Source organism: Ovis canadensis, chromosome 5 (genome assembly GCF_042477335.2).
Source record: "Ovis canadensis isolate MfBH-ARS-UI-01 breed Bighorn chromosome 5, ARS-UI_OviCan_v2, whole genome shotgun sequence".
NCBI lineage: Eukaryota > Metazoa > Chordata > Mammalia > Artiodactyla > Bovidae > Ovis > Ovis canadensis.
The window spans coordinates 105734945-105752463 of NC_091249.1; the positions used below are offsets into that span (position 1 = coordinate 105734945).

The following is a 17519-nucleotide window of genomic DNA, read 5'->3' on the forward strand; positions in this document are numbered from 1 at the left end:
AAAAAGCAGAAATTAAACTGCTGGATTTATTGGAAACTTTCTTTAAAGTTTTATTCATCAGAGGTGCAGGTGATTTTTTTTCACAGCATGAGACAAAATAAGAGAGTGTTACCCACACCTTTAATTATGTCAGGAAAGACTGAAATCATGCTTTTTTTTTTTTTTTAATGGGTTAAGTGTATTTTGCAACCTTCCTGTGGTCATACAACCATCTCCCAGCTCAGTCATTTGATGACCAGCCTAGCTATTAAGATGCCAGGTAAGCTAGTTTAGAATTACCTCTGGATTCTCCAAGATGGCTGGCTCCCTAGGCAAGTTGCAGAAGACACACCTTGGGTCACTTCTTATCTCGGGATAGGAAGTCACTCCCTATTACCTACCTGAATTTGAATGATCATCCTGCAGATTTTAACTAATATTGTCATGTTGAAGTTTGGTAGTTATTGTTTACATGGCTCTCCTCCCCAGGGGGTCTTGGAAAGTGTTTAAGAGATTACTGATTTCCAAGAAATCAAACAAAGAAATCTGTTCTTTTATAACTTGTGAAACACACACTTTCCTTTAACTAAATAGTGTATATTTGACGTTGACAAATGCGCAAGAGACAGGAAACTTATTTTAAATGACTTTGAAGGAGAACAAATAAATAGGACAGAAGCAATCCTCTAGAAGAGTGGGATTGGAATTAAAGAAAAAGTTTGGAATGAGGTGGAAGGGGGTGGCCATCTATGCTGTAAAATGGTTTAAAGTTTCATCGAACACATACAGGTGGTGAGCAAACATCACTGGAGAACCTCCTTTCAGGGAGACCTAATCATTATCATTCAGTGTCTTGATTGTGATTTGTCTCCTTAAAAGGAGGTTTCTTGTACTTCTTTTCACCACGTTTTTCTCTGGCAAAGGTGGTCCTGAAATATCCACCCAGGTCTGGGAGTTTCTGATTTACTTAGACTAACCCAAAAAAGTCATTCTGAAACTGTGTCAAGAATACACTTTTCTTTTTAAAGTAAGAAATTCCTGATTAATAAATTAGGAATCTTAGCCACTCTGTCCCCAGGTCACAAGGAAAAATCTCCAGTCAAGGAAAGAAGTTCCCAAAAACCCAGACTGAGGGAACAAATTGTAGGCACCCAGGAGTTCAGTAACTGCTCTGTACTTCCCCCAAATCTCCACAAGTCCCCCAAACCAACAGAGGAAAGCCCCATGTCCTCCACACCTGATTCCCTTTCTTGTTACCGAACCTCGGTATGTAAGAATGAATTTACCCAAGGATGGAAGCTCAATTCAGAGAATAAGCTCTGGGAAAACATACCAACCAAAGACATTCAAACATTATCATGATATTTCAGTTGTAGTTTTACCACGGTGAGGTGGATCCTGGTCACGAATATTCGAATCTCTGAGTCACGATTATTCAACAGGTCCCCTTTGCTATCCTGCACACTTCAGCTGCCACGCTGCCTTTGCCTGTTTTCACAGGGTCATGCCGCTAGTGTAAAACAGCTCCCAGCGTGGCTGAGTGTCTCTTGCAGCACGGACTTGTCTTAGAGTTTGGACAAAATGACTCTTGAGACCACAAAATTGAGCAAACTATGAGAAAAAAAATTATCTTTGGGGATAACTTAGCAGTGACTTTGCACACTAAAAAGGGGGCAAACATTTTGTGCAAGCAGCGCTGTGTGAGAAAACAGACTAAATTGTTAACCTATGAAATATTTAATATTTGTATGTCTTAAGAGAGAGAACAATAGAGTTTTGAAGCTGACTTACCACTAAACTGAGGAATTCACAGAAAATTTTCATTGTAATATTGTGGCAAATAGAGGATCATTTTATCCTGAAACGTATTGTAATTCACGTTACTATACAAAGGCAGTTTTGTAATCAGTTTATCGAGGCTATTTTAGAGGAAAGAAACCCCCTACCGTAAGATACCAAAATCTTTCCCCTTTTCATTTTCCTGGCCCATTCTGATCAAGTTTGGATCAAGCTGATTTGAAACGATTTTTGTACAATCGGTATTTTAATAGAAATTTGGTTTTGGCTGTCTTGCCTACTCAGAATGGAATACTTTTGTCCTCAAAGTCGATTCAAGAGAGTAGATGATTAGAACAGGGTTCAGGAGGCAGGGAAGAGATTTCACTCAAAGTCCAACAAGTGAGGCAAGTTTCAGTAAAGGAAGGTGCAGTTGGAAATCTTTAAAAACTAGTCTTGAGCGTGCTGACTTATATGTTGCTAGGGAGATGACGCAAGGAAAAGACATCAGCGGAAAGTGATCTTTATTGTACTTTGCTTAACCCTACGGTAAAACGGAGATCCAAACAGGGTAGACCTGGGGAAATTTGGATCTTGGAGTTGAGGTCTGGAAGTAGGAAAAGAGGTCGTGGTGGGTACTGAGCCAGGCGCGGCCCCTCTTTAGGGCTGTCAGATAAGTTTCTGGCAAGCTCTTTAGCACGCCGCGGACCGGGCGCCCGCTGCAGAGCCACCTGCTACCGGGCGGTAATGAACCAGCACCTGGGCGCACCCCGGGGAGACTGCTCTAGCCCCAGACAGAGCCGTGCGACCGAGGGCCCAGTGAGTCTGGACGTACAGCTCTCGGACCACAGGTCTCTCGTGGCTGAGATCACCAGCCCGAGGAGGATGAAGCTCATAGTACAGAGCTCTTAAAGCGGTGAGCCGGTACAGCTCTGGCCAGCTTAGAGGTGGTGGTGAAAAGTTGGTCAAAGTTGCGGCTAAGACTTCTACCACAAGCGACTGAGAGTGGCGCTGCTTTCATGATACAGTCGATGCAAATTCGGGGAGCAGGCAAATGGTGTGTCAACTCTGGGGCACTCTAGCTAACACCGGGCACGGAGCAAGCAAGCCTTTCCACACACGAACTGTAGACTTTTAAAACCCATTGTCGCTTTGGGCTCAGATCGTAAGATTTTGAGCCAGTTTCCTACGGTGAGGGGGTGGTCGGAGATAGGAATCAGGCGAGGGCTGGAACTTCGGGGTTCTGGAGGAGGGGAGCGGGAAGGGGGCGCGCTGGGTGCTGTCCATGGTGCTGGGAAGAACGCGGCTTCATTTCGCTTCTTTTTGCGGCACCCAAACCGAGCTCAGGTGTGGGAAAAAATAAAAAAGAGAGAGAGAGACGGAGAAACCGAAAACTTCAGCGGTTGAGATTTTTTTTTCTTCCCATGAATGCGGAAAATACGCATAATGATGTATAACTTAAACAGCTCTCTACGAGAGTTCTACCCTATTTCTCTGCACAGCTGAGTCAGCAGCGGTAACTGGTCATTACAAGACGGTTTCCTCCTTAAAGTGTTCCAATTTTTCAAAGTAATGTAATTATCAATTACTGACATACAAAGTAAAGAGGAAGGAGGAAAGAAGAAAGGGTGATTTGAGACTTTAAACATATCCAAAGGCACTTAGCTATTTTCAGGTTTGATACCATGTATTAATACAACAGCATGACTTAGCCCATTAGATAATATGAGCTTACTGAGAAATTATTTTTAAAAATACCATATATTTAAATAATTCTCTAAACTTCATGCTAGCCAAATACTGCAGTTATGCTTTTTGTTAGCAAGAATAAAAGAAGTGGTTTATGCATCGTTGTGGGGGTGTGTGTGAATCTGAAATGGCTGATTTCACTTTAAGCTTCAAAATGGTATTATAATAACTGCATTCTCTTAAAACAAATTAGGTTTCTTAAAAGACAGGTGTCCAGAAAGAAAGCAATATACAAATAGAAAGTATTTCAAAATTAGAATAAAGAACTAAATAGAAACATTGCTTATCTAGGAAGCAAAGCACACTTCAAGAAAGAGAGAAAAAAACATATATAGGTTTTACATATGTGTAAAATACATGTTTTTTACAAAAAGTTTGTGTGTGTAACGTGTGTGTGAAACTATGTGATGAAATTTCAGGTAGAATATTAACTATGTTTGGTCAAACCAGAAATGTGAAAAACATGGCTAATTGTGTTAACATGAAAAATGTTAGCCTTAGCAACTTGAATCCATGTGACAATGAAGAAGGGACAAGAATTCAAACAGCTGACACAATGATCAGCAGCAACTGACAGCATCTCATTTGATATTTGATATCAAGCACGAGATCAATATTTGTGAGATCAATGCAATTTTAATGGTTTTCTTTTGAAACTGTATGAAAGCCAAATTGTGACACTCTGTGTGCTAGGGTTATTTTTAGAGATGGCTATTCCAGGGGATGATATTAAGTAATTTACTGAGGCAAAGCAAAAAAAAAAAAAAAAAAGGCAAAAGCAATGCCCCCCCTCCCTCCCCGGCCCCAAAATCTCCAAACCAAAACCACCACAACAAACCATCAATATTTCTTCAGTTGATAAATCCTGATTATCAGTACCCAGAGAAGGTAGGCACATTTATTGGAAAAAAGCCATGTAATTATAGTTAAAGAAGAAAACAACCCTTTGGGAAACTCTTTGGAGGTACCTGAAGATGAACTGAATCAGAGGTACCTTTTTCAGGCACAATGGGATTAGGTTGTACTTGAGCAAAAAGAAATGAAAATGATAAAAAGAGAAAAGCTAGCCCTTTCAGCTATAGGGGCAAGTGCTCCATGTGTGGAATTCTGTGTGAAGTAACAGATTTTTCTGTGTCCTAGGCAGAAGAGAAAACTGAGACCCCTATCTGAAACTCATCGTAAGGTCCCACAAAGGTCACATGGAGGGAAAAAAAAGTAATTAAGTATACACATTGTCTATTATTTTCCTTATGTTTATACATTAAAAATAAAATGCAAATTGATCTCAGAGGCACATAGGTCCCCAACCTATAAATCTTTAAATGGTAATTGAGAAGGGTTCTACTCTCTATTTTTCAGTCTTTACTGCTTAGTCAGACAGCAATGTTAACTCATTTGCTTACCAGCTCATTCTGACAAAAAAAGCTAAACTTTTTTTACAGATTCAGTTTTGAGGAATTTTCACACAGAGGAATCTAAGACAAACAGCAGTTTCTGGGGAGGTAGATGAAGGGTGGTGCAGAGAGTATTTTGGAAAGGCAGTAACAAGGTGAGATGTGGTGTGCTCCTGATAAGCAGATGTTTTAAGTTTTTGCACTAAAAAAGAAGAGTTTTCCACTTGTAATTCAACTTTAATCAAGAACTTAGGAGAGACTGGTTTCTTTTTTGCTTGAAATAATGGGACACTTTGGGAAATTTTAGATGCCTGACCTAAAGACTTCTCCTCCCTTTCCAAGACAGAGAATAAAATACTTCAAAACCATGCAATTCTTAGAATTTTTAGCTCAATGTTTCTCTTTTGCTAATGTTTTTCTTGACGAAAGTAAATTACATGATAAAGAAATTGTGAATTTATTATTACTAACAGGTCACTTTTTAAAAAGGCATTGTATTATATGCTTTTAAGTGAAATACAGACCTAGTCCTTTTGCAATAGAATTAAATCATACACCTAGTATACTCCTTAAAAGCCTAGGTAAAAGCATATTTTCCAGGATTTTGAATAACTCCATAACAAACAGTCACTCTCTGCATGTGTCTCTGTATTGTATTTTATTTCAAGTCTGGCTGATTGCCTATAAACTAAAGACACCAATGGTTTATATCAACTCTTCTTTAATGAAATAAAGCCAACCTTAAACACTTACACACAATTTACAGATGCAAATGAACTTGAGGTATTCAAAAATGTTTATTACAATGTCTTGCAGAATTTCAACATGAAAAATTTATTTAAGAGAAAGTAAATTTACAAACAATCCTCGTGACCAACATATATGGAATACCTACTAGGTTACTTGCACTGAAGAGACATACACATACTGTATATGTTGTCTGTCCTGGTGGAATGGCCATATATACCCCATGGATGGATATGTACATGTATGTGTGTACACATACACACAGACATATATGCATATATACATATTTTTCTGTTAGGTCTTAAAAAGACCCTGAGTATTTCAAAAAAGGAAATGAACTTTCTGTTCAATTGCAGTTAATTTGGACTTCAATTTGGCTCATCATAATTTGACCAATAATTTTTACCTGATAGCATGAAGGGCAATACTTAGAATTTATAAGTTTAGTGTTCCAAAAATGCTGCTCTTCTTAAGCCACTTTGAAGTAATGCTAGTCAGTTTAAGATCCAGATCTACATGTTAATCTCTAGTTTTGCCTTCAAACAGAATTCAGTTACAAAGAACTTGGAAAGATTTTGAATCTATTCAGGAGGGGAAAACTCTTTAATTTTCTGAGGAGTAAAAACTCCCCAAGAAACTTCATATAGCTTCTTAGATTTTGCTTAGCATACGTGATAAAACATTGATTGTTGCAGTTTGGTGACCCATGAAATTTGGGGGTTAGTTTTCTCTTCAGACCAGAGCATATAATTATGCAAATAAAGAGCTGTCACTGATCTAGTGAAATACTCACAAACACATGCACTCTGAAATTGGACAGAAAAGTGAAAATGGTTGGTGATGTGATGGTGCCATGGTTTGTTTTCCTGCCAAGTTTCTATCCAAGTTCATTATTCAAATTGTAAACTTTAAAAAGAGACATATCATTCGTGGGGGTGTTGGTTGTCTTTTCATTTCAGATTCTTTGTATTGGTACTGCAGGCTGGCTACAAAGTACAGTTCAACATTATTTTACCTATGACAGTCTCCCATATTGCCCGATGCATTAGCCAAGGAAGAAAAAGTGGAATGATCTGGAAAGAAAAATGCAGGGCCTCTCTAGATTTCTCTCTAGAAACATGTTTCATGTCTGTTTCAAATAGAACTCAACAATACAAAGCATATAGTGAAAGGTTTTTTTTTCTTTTTTTTTTAAACAAATCTCAAGGCAAAGGACTGGGAAAAGTTGCCTGGAAGGCCTCATGGATTAAGTCAAATTTCCATTTTCAAGCTTTTTTCCATTCAAAGGGAAAAGGCTGGTCACTGCATGATATCCACTTAATGGTCAAACTTTCAGGACGATTTTCTCCTATCTAGCAATTAAAGCCCACTACATAGTATTTGGTGACTTTAACCTTTAAGGTTCATTTATAATTACCACTCCTCTAAAACCTTTGTGCTAAGAATTAACAGGAGTTCTTGAATGTAACCATGCTCTTTGGCATCAAGGTCTCCCAATTCCAGAGTTGCCATTGCGAAGGCTGTTGCATAATTTCAGATGTCACAGAGAGCTCCACTGATGAAATCCGAGAAGGCTCATGTCAGACCACTGACTGCTAAAGACATCACTACATGAAAGATCAGTGGTGTGAAACTTTAGAAACATCGATCCAAATGAATCAATTAAATCAACATTCATCCCTCCTAAGTGTGAGGTTTAAAACTATCATTGTTGCCTTTTTTTTTAACCCTACATAGATTTTGAGATAAACGCTGGCATGCTTTGATGGCCACTTCTATTCTCGAATCTCTGTTAATCGACTTTGTGCTATTTTCCTCTTTTCGGCATCTTCCACTCGGTGTGCATTCTTTACTTTTAGCGCAGTGCATGACAGCTGCAGTGCTCTAGGTCTAAAACCGCCTAACAAAGCTGGCGCTTCAGGTAGGGCAGCTTTAAGCTCTGTGAAGTGTTGATTAAAGTCCCTTTCCCAGACTCGAACTGATCTTTTTGGAGATTAATAGAATATTAGATAAAAGGAAGACGAACAATTCAAGAGACTCCCACTCAGTCACACTATACAAGGAAGGAAGGAAGGAAAGTATTCAATTTTTGAAAGGGGGTACCTCCTGGAGTCTTTTATTTTATATTATTATACCTCCTAATAAGTAATCATGAAATAACTACCACTATTATCCTTTTTTGCCACCCATATTTCAAAAATGAGACTATCTTACATTTATTTAAAGACTTTTAATTTTTTCTCTATAGAGGCATAGGCAAAGTTTTTGAGAAAATTTTAGACTTTCCATAATAGTAATCTTTCTGAAATGAACTAAGATTACAGACACCGAAAGGAACCTGTCAGTTTACAGTTATAATCTATGATTACAAGGGGAGTGTCTGGATTGGAACCCCACCCCCCCACCCAGGTAGTCCAGAGAAAAATGAAACATTCTAATTTATTAGCACTGATAATACAGGAAACATTATTTTGTTATCCACACTCCCTCAAAGGAGTTACAGGTTTTAAAGAAGGAAAAGCTGTGAAATACATGTAAACAAGATATTTTTAGATTAGAGGTAATACATCCAGGATCTATATAGGGATTTGGGAGCAATTTAATCTCAGCAGACTCCTTCTGGAAAACACATTTGTTTACCATATATAGTAAAGTATATTTTATAAAATGATAGTTTAACAACAGGTTCTAATTTCCTTGTAGCTAAGGAGATATTTCAGGTCTTAAAAACATTAGCTTTGTGAAAGTTCCAACCTAAAGAGTGACTCAACTGAAGTTATTACTTTACAGCAATAATAGTAATAATAAGCAGCTATAAGGTTTAAAATATTGATAAATGCTGTCCCATCATTCTTTTTAAATTTCTGCTTTTATTGACCTCTATGTGTGACAAAATGAACTTCTGAACAAGAATAACACATCACTGAATATTGGGAAATTTGTTTTTTATTTTAAAATAGTAAACAGAAATATATCATATATAGGAAATTCCTGTGCTTTAATTTTCTTTTGGTATAAACAATAATGTAATCCAAGTTGAAGCACAAGGTAGAAACTTGAGAAAAGAACAATTATTACAAGTACATCTCCTCCTTCCCCATTCAAATATCCATGAAAACCTTTAATGGTTATATGGTTCTGTACCATTAGAAAGCTCCAAAGCCAGGATCTGGCTTTTAAGTTTTAACAGGACTATTCTGAACCTTAGATTTATCAGCAACTCCTGGCTTCCCATTACACTTCCTCTAAGAACTCACTATACAATTAAAAAAAGAAAGATAAAAGCCCACTTCCAAACTTTAAACCTCTACTCTGCTGAAAACTTGTCTAAAGAAATCAGAATGGGAGATCAGAGCAGAAACTTTGTTAACCCTTATCTCGTTCAAGCAGGCGGGCTACTACCAACTAACTGTTGTTATTCTGGGAAAATTGAGGTGAATATAATAGTATTATACTCATACTAAGAAACCTATAATCAACAGGTTATAAAAAATTCCACATTACAAGGAATCTTACCAATAATCAGCTGGAGGTCTAGGGTGGGTTGCTTAGCTCTCTCCCGGTGGCAACAGCTTAGATCCACAAGTAGAAACTGTATTTACACAACTTAAGTTTGCAAATAGCTCTCTATAGATAGTTAAATAAGGCCTAACAACACAGTAGTTTCAAAGGCAATTTAAACAGTGATTTACTCCAGTTACCAGTAAAGGTTTTTAAAGAGAGAGGTGAGAAAACTGAAGAGAAGGAATGGGAGTGATTTGGTTTGTAACCCGAGCGTATTTGCTCTAATTCAGTTGGAGAAGCTTCACAAACTGACTACTGTACAAGTGCTGATTAAAAAAAAAAAAACAAACAATAAAATTAGTTCCCTGTGAACATTTTCAGATACTGAAAACACCACACAATTTGTAACACTTTGAAAAATACATACAGTCCGTATCAATTCTCAAAGCCTGTCTGTGGAAGGTACCATTAATTAACACAGTTCACCATTACTTCCAAAGCAGAAAAAGATTGCAGACCAACATGCTTGACATTGTTGGAATTATACATCTCAAGGACTTGGATAAAATGATGTTTTGAGTTTTCCACCTATGTTGTTTCTGCTAAAATAATATCAAAAGATATTCATATAAGACTACTGAAGAAAGATCACCTTAACTTAGCATCATTACAATTATGAGAACTAATTAAAGCACTTGTGTACCAAACACAGATACTATCAGTTTTAAAACTTGCTGAAATCGATTCATAATATAAAAACAATGAGGTTTTTTTTTTTTTTTTTTAAAGTTATTCTTCTGAGGAGTCAGACAGTCCTAAGTCATTTTGGGTACATTTTATCATGTCCTCAAATAAGGCAGGCATATTGTTGCATATCTTTAAAAAAGGATGGAAAAATATTAAATTCAGATCCTCACTTATTCGAAACAGAATCTTCTCTAGGTAATTAAATTCTACAAGCAATTAAAAAATTGATAATGTTAAGATTTAACATGTGAATTTAAAAGTCAGCAAAGTCTTAACTTATACTTCACAGTGTTGTTGGCCAGATCTTAGCTGGACTAAAAAACTTAACTGTTGAAACTGTAGGGCAAAACCTTACAGAGGAGGACTACTACGAATTATACCATTAGGTTGGGAGGAGAAAAGTCTTTCATACTGTTGGAGCAGAAAACTAAAATGAATCATCTTAGCTCCACTAAGTCTTTCAGAAGGAAAAGGTTCAAGAGCACACAAGTTCATTTTCCTGATGAGGATAAAAAATTATCTCCCTAAAAAAGGCCTAACAACCCCCCACCCCCAAAGCTCAGAACATAATCCAGTTAGGATTAACAACAAGAACAACAAACTTCCTCTACATTAAGATTTAAACAAGACTTAACGATGCTATCTAAATTACAATGCTACCCAATACACACTGTGTATTTTAGAAAGTAAATTCTAATGATGAAGTTGGAAATTGCACTGAAAATGAAACCTTTCACCCATATACTTAAACGATTTGCTCATCGTTATGCACTGGTTTAAACACTCTCTTCTGCAATCAGAGACCTGTGTAAAGTCTCATATTCAACTGGCAAGGATTTTCCGCCATAACGTGGATTCGGTACTTTATCCTTTTGTTTTTTAGGGTGTGTGTGTGTGTACTTCTGGTCTCAAAAATAGGATTGTTAGGGAGCGCACAAGTTGTCCTCCCCAAACTACACAGTACATCACCGCATGCATGTTCTGAATTTGAACTTGGCTTTGGGGGGTTTGGGTTTGGTTTTGGATAGGGAACTGTATAACTTCTTTAAAAAACAAAAAAAAAAGACTTAAGAAGTCCTTAGGGAAAATTCTATTGAAAATGGGAGTTTTTAAGTCTAGAATAAAAAGTTTGCTTGGGTTCGGAGAGAGAAAAAAGAAGATTCTATTGAAAATGGGAGTTTTAAGTCTAGAATAAAAAGTTTGCTTGGGTTCGGAGAGAAAAATGGACACGATTCTGGGTAAAGCGTATGTGTGGCGGAGGTGGGGGGCGGGGGCCGTGGGAGCGGCGCGGAGACGGCGGGCGGTAGGACCGCGCGGACGCCGCTCGTCCCGCAGCGCCAGCGCGGGCTCCGTCGGGATCGTCTGGGGCGCGCGGGCCGCGCCGGGCAGGGCGCCGTCAGCCTCGGTCGGCGCGGAGCCGCGGGCTCGGCCCGCAGGAAGCGCCGGCGCGACCGGTGCACCCGGATTGCTTTGACAGTTGCACTCATCTAGAAATAATGCCGAACGCCGTTTAGCTGTGTCTCTATATATATATCACGGCCCTGTGGCCCGAGGGGGAAAACAATCTAATGAGGGGCTGGGAGTCGGCTCGCCGGGCCCGGCGGGGGGTGTGTGTTGGTCTGTGTGTGGAGGGGTGAGGCGGGGGACGCCGGCTCCGGGGGCGCTTCCTCGCCCCCCCGCCCCCCTCCGCGTCCTCGCTCTCGCTCTCCTCTTACAGCTCTTCGTGCTTTATTCGGTGCGAGCGCCGCGTCAGAGCCGGCTTGGGGGAGCTGCTCTTGGCCTCGGAGGCTTCGGTGAAGAATTTGAAAATAGACGGGAAGCTCTTCCAGGAAGTGAGCTCGTGGCGGTCGGTGCCTGAAAAAACGCAGACAGGGGAAGGGGTCGGGGGGTTACGCGGTGGCCTCGCGCGCCGCCGGCGCGGGAGGAGAGGCGGGGGGACACGGGGCCGCCGATCGTCGGTCCCGGAGGCCGCGGCCTCCCCGGCACCGCCCCGCCCCCGCCCCTCCGCGGCCTGCGACCCCCTGGGGCCGACCCCTGGGGACCACCCCTGTACCTGAGGGCTCACGTGGCACCCCCCGCCCCGGGGGGAGGCTCGCAGGCCGACTCCGCGGCTCCCGGGCCCGCGACCCCGGGACTCCGCCGTCGCGGGCCGGAGGCCCCCCAGCACGTCCACCGCTTCCCCCCCCCCCCCCCATGCGCGGCCGCGGCCCGTTAGTCTCCCAGCGGTCGCCCGAGGCGCGGCCTCAGCCCCCTGCGGGCCAATCGAGGCGCGGGGCGGGGAAGGGCCACTCCCTCTCCCGCCGGGGAAAACCACCCACCGCCCCCAGGCTCGGCGCGCGCGGGGATTGGTCTCCCCGGCGCGGCTCGGCGTCCCGGCCGCTGCCGCACCCACCGCGGAGCACTCACGGTTCTTTGCTTCCCGAGAGAAGGAAACACGTCCGAATTTAGTGTCCCAGCAGTTTACGTTTTTGTTGTTGTTTTTTTTTTTAACAGATCTTAGGGGACAGTTTTACAGAAGCTAAACAAAACCCTCCAGTGTTTCAAGGCAGTCACTGGTAAAACGGCCTCTAGGCCCCCCTATGTTGTCAGGAGGAATGCAACTCACCAAATGAAGGTTAAGTGGTCTAGTTTATGGAGCTCTTTTATTTTACTACAGCTTCTTTTCTGTGGGCTTCAGTTTCATGCTAATGTAATTTTTTTTTAAAATAAAATCTTCAGTTTGAGACAGACCAAAAAAATAAAAAAATAAAAATAACACTGATGTAGACAGAAGAAGAGACGAGGCCGTTAACCTGTTTTTGACTCCTTGGGATAGCTCACATCATTTTACTAATAGCTTTATAAACGGAACACTTTTTAAATTAAAAAAGCAAATGACAGCAACAAAGACTGTCCCCCTAGAAATAATGAGTGAATAGTTTTGAAACGGTTGAAATATCTTCCTAGATCACTCAATTATGCAGAGGGACACTGCCTGGAAGTCTCTGGATTCGGGGCCCTCTGTCTGATACTTTAACATTGTTAATGATAATTCTTTAGTCTGTAATAGTAGGTCATTGCTATGGTTACTCTACAATGGTGCAACACTTTGCTTTCCCCTTCAGCTATTCGCTGAGTCCTGGTAACCACATTTGTTGCCTAGCAACAGTTTTGTGACAGTATCACAATCTGGGAGTTACAACAATAAGGATGCTATGGCTGCCTCGACCAGAGAGCAGGAAGCTATATTCTGTGCCTGTGACTTAGCTGTGGGAGCTAGCCTTACTCGAGAGTCCTTCTTTTAATAGGTGTCCTCAGAAGGATGCTCTCTACCCTCCTGTCCGCTACAGATTGGCCTAATGAACCTGCATTTGGAACTAAGATCTAGTACTGAAGTCATATCCTTGAGAAATATCCCCCAACACTGCTGGGTTCAGATTGAAAAATGAGGTCATCTTTCCATTTGCTTACTCATTTTGGGCAAAATTCAATGTTAGTCAGGGGGAGAAAGAAGATGAGTGTAGGTTTATCCTGGCAAATCCTAAAGTGCCTGACTGGATTTTGATGTCTTAGTAGAATTCTTGGGGAAAAAATTATATATATGCGTGCCTGCATCAATAAGTGTGTAAAATTTCAAGTTCTTTAGAATATATTTAACTTCCCAATATTTATTGTCAGTATATAACTTTCACTGATTTATTCAGCTAACAGTCTGAACGACTTCCTTTGAATTTGGAGTCATCTATATTCTCCAAATACAGAAGAAGTTTGTGAGCAGTTCTAGATAAGCTCAGACATACCTACTTTAAATAATATTTAATGGGTATGTTTAGAAGGGGGCCCAGTTTATGGACCGGTTTATGAAACGACCAACCCTGTTTGTAGAGTCTTGTAAGTCCAGTTTCATTTCAATAATAATTATTAGTAGCAATTATAATGAAAAAACATTTTTAAGTCAATTGTATTGACTATTCTCTGATGCATACTACATGGAAACACCCATCCCCAAACACAATAGGGGAAAAAAAGGTGTTAATTGTCTCTTTTCCTTTTCCTTTCCCTTGCTTCCAGGCTCATTTGGCATTTCCTCCATAGTGATCACACTTAGACTTACTAATATTATCAAGGCTATGATGAATTTGTAAGCTTTCTTAGGGAACTCATCTCATAATTCCTCCCACCTCTTGAAAACCAATTCAATGCATGAATCTAGAGGGACCTAAAGAGTCAATGGTCTGAAGCAATTTTAACTCCTTTATGTTTTTTTCTTTCCTGGTGACAGTCTTTCTGAAGGATGAACAAATTTCCCTGGTGATAAAGTCACTACAAAGGCTTTTTAGTTTTAGCTTATGATGACTCTCTGCTTGATTAGTCTTGGGCTGAAAAGACCAAAGTCCCTGAGATAACTGAAGACCTGCACTAGCTCTCAATATTTACCCTTGCAATTTAAGAGAATAAATAATGAGAATGTGTGCTCTGTCAGAGGAAGGGAAATTGCTAGGAGTAAAGTAATAAGCAAGGTGGGTTAGAAACTGAATTATGGAGAATGAAGTGGGGGAGGGAGAATTCTCCCTGAACTAAGGAGTGGTAACATAAATATCTTATATAAAAATGGCTTTCTTTTCTAAATTACTGAAAGTAGATTTTTAACCATTTAAAAATAGCATTTGGAAGTTAGGTAGTTGCATGTCCATCTGGGGCTGTGTATACACATTTCAAAAACATGTTTGGAGACCATTTTTGAAAATTCAAGGCCAAAGGTCAATCAAAATATTCACAAATTAGTATGAATATCCACCCATAGCAATACTAACAGAATGGAAACATCGGACAGCAGTTTTCTAGTAATTAAAAAACACACCACTTTAGGGGAACTTCTGTCAGGATGGGAACACAAGGCCATTATATCATGTGTTCATAAGAGCAAATAAAGGGGGGAAGTTTATGCTAACTAAAAAAGCAGCCATTTATTAATAAACTGCAGTGATGTGTAAGTAACATGGAAACTAGTCCAGTCAGCACTAATGTATGTTACTTGAGGGAGATAAACATGGTTTTAGAGTCAGGCCTGGTCTTTGCTTTACCACAACTTTACCCTTAGCAAAAACTCCTCTTTTTAGGGGCTGTGAACATCTTTTTCCTTTTCAAACTCCCCATTTTCCTAAGTTGTTCCCACAATGAGGAGATAAAGGGTTTTCCCAGGTTGATTTTGGTATCCTTTTAGACTGGCAGGCTTTCTCTTACCTTTGGGGCAAATTCAATTTCCTAGTCCATAAAATCAATTCAGTACCAAAATAAACGTGCAGGATCTCAGTTCTTTATTACAAAAAAGTGCCCTTGCTCAGTCATAATCAGTGGTTCTTAATGGACATGGTAGTGGCCTCTGGGGCATTTTGGAAATCTGTAGGAAAATTTTTTGGAGGTCAAGACAATTGGGAGCAGCTTTTGGCATTTATTGGGAGAAGGCCAGGGAGATGGACATCCTTCAGTTAGCAGGGCATTACAGCAAGAAGAATTGTTCTGCACTGTACATGGTTTTCAAATGTTACACCAGCTATTCATGTAGTTGAAAAACTTGTTTATGATTATGGGCTTAGAATTTAGATTTGTTTAACAAAGTATTCTGGCATGATTTTTTAATATAACAGAATTTTCCAGGAATCAGATACCATGTAAAGTGAAGGAATTTTGTGCTTTGTGTTGTTCAGAATATTACCAAGAATGGATTACTATATGAGAAATATCTCATCACTGGCCTCACTGCTCACAGTTCTTGCAACTGGCCTGTATTTGTAGATGTAGAATTCCTGGTGATCCGATGCACAGGACCCATGCAGGCTTTCTTGAGCACTTTAAATAGTGATATGCATATTATTATGGGTTATTTTCCATTTCCTTCATATGTTAACTAGGGAATATAATAATTTAGCAATCTTGTAAGTAGGTGAATTATGTTATCTCTATAATTTATTTAAGGATAGTTAAAAGCACGATGAAATATTTGTTAAAATAGTGTGTTTTTAGATGATCAAGGGTCAGCTTAAATAAAAATGAAGTTAATTCTTTTTCATTACACTAGAGATTAATTTTACTATAACCTGAACCCTGCCTACAGCTAGCTCTTTTATCCTTACACAGGGTAGAAAGTGCCTTTTACTTCTCTTAATGTTTCTTCCACAAATACTGTTTGTCAATGACATTATTCATTGTGAAATAACCAAAAGGTAGTAGACAGGGGATCTTCCAATTAAAACACTACACTGAATATTCTTTATCTCTCAATTGCTTGAAAAATGAACTATAGCAAATTTCAAGGAGGTAGAGATAGCACACATGGTCAAAAAGGTTAGAAACTTTAAGTATAAAGGATGAGACTATAAGTCATATGAGGAAGATCAAATTGCTAACATGTGTCACCTCTTCCCAAAAGACTACATGTGTCTTTTTATGCATACAAATACATTACACATACACCATACATTATTACAGTGTCTTGTAATGGAACTGAGAAAGAAGGCTATGTATCAGCATTTAGAAATTAAACAAGAAACAGTTGGAAATAGCACTGTCAGTGGAATGCCCAAAGAATAGCATGAGAGAAGAAAACATTGCTGTCTTTTGCCTTGTCTAATGCCCCTTACTTCTTCCTATGATGACTTTAATTCAAGTGTTTCTTGCAAATCTGCCTTGTCCAGACTCCTCTTCACTTGATGTTAGTGCTTAGAGTTGTTTTTTTTTTTTGGCAAAAACTACGCCAAAATATGCTACTGAGTTAGCCGCCAAATTCCTGATGTTTACTTTGGTAGATGTAGACTACTCTGAAGCTGTACCTCATTTTATGCAGTAGATGTCTTAAAAAGTTATATGTAAATATAATTTCTGTAAATAGAATATTTTTAAAGGAAGAAACAGGTTATCTACTTCTTCAGTGAATCTTTTAATAAAGTGAAGAATTCTCTGCGAAAGCAAATAATCAGTCTTCAATTGACATCACACATGCGCGCGTGTGCACGCACACACACACACACACACACAGAGATTTTCCAGAGGCGAGGTTTACTACTATAATATGATGGACAGTATGAGTAAGGTCTCACTGAAAAGATAATTTAGAAGAATTTCTTGGGCAGCCATTCACTATTCTAGTTATTGTTAGTCACCTTATTTTACATGGTCTGAAACCAAAAGGTCATGGAATAATTTCAACAATTTATGCATAATTTACATTTTAGGGTCTGGTTTAGAATAGGGAATATCACTGTTCGCAAAGTCACCTCTGAATATGAAATATCCTTTTTAATATCTTTATTTCAGGAGGAAAAACAACTATGTTTCCCTACCCTCTCCCTGACATCCCCCTCCCCTGCAAAATAATTTGTTTTTAAATAAAATGATAATGAATAAATTTTATATGCTTCTTACGATAAAGGGGGAGAGGAAAAAACCAGAGAGACATGAAACACATTAACAGGATAACATATCTATGATACTTTCAAACTGACAAGGCTTGATTCTTAAAATTGATCTTTAACAAGAAAAAGAAATATGAGCAATTAGGAAGTAATGAAGACCCTGTCAATATAGCTATGTTGATAATAACAGGTAAGGGAATTCTTGAGAAAATCTAATATATAAAAATCAGGA

The 17519-nt window shown here is 39.3% G+C and overlaps 1 protein-coding gene across 4 annotated transcripts in view; it reads right to left on the reverse strand.

Annotated features, from left to right (window-relative positions):
* Positions 1-8573: 8573 nt before the first annotated feature.
* Positions 8574-17519, reverse strand: part of ARB2A (ARB2 cotranscriptional regulator A) — a 409235-nt gene continuing 400289 nt past the window's right edge. For all 4 annotated transcript variants that reach the window (XM_069590133.1, XM_069590122.1, XM_069590141.1 and 1 more), the window contains one exon: positions 8574-11750. In XM_069590133.1, the coding sequence (XP_069446234.1) occupies positions 11608-11750 (143 nt within the window). In that variant the 3' untranslated portion in view covers positions 8574-11607. The remainder of the gene's footprint in view (positions 11751-17519) is intronic.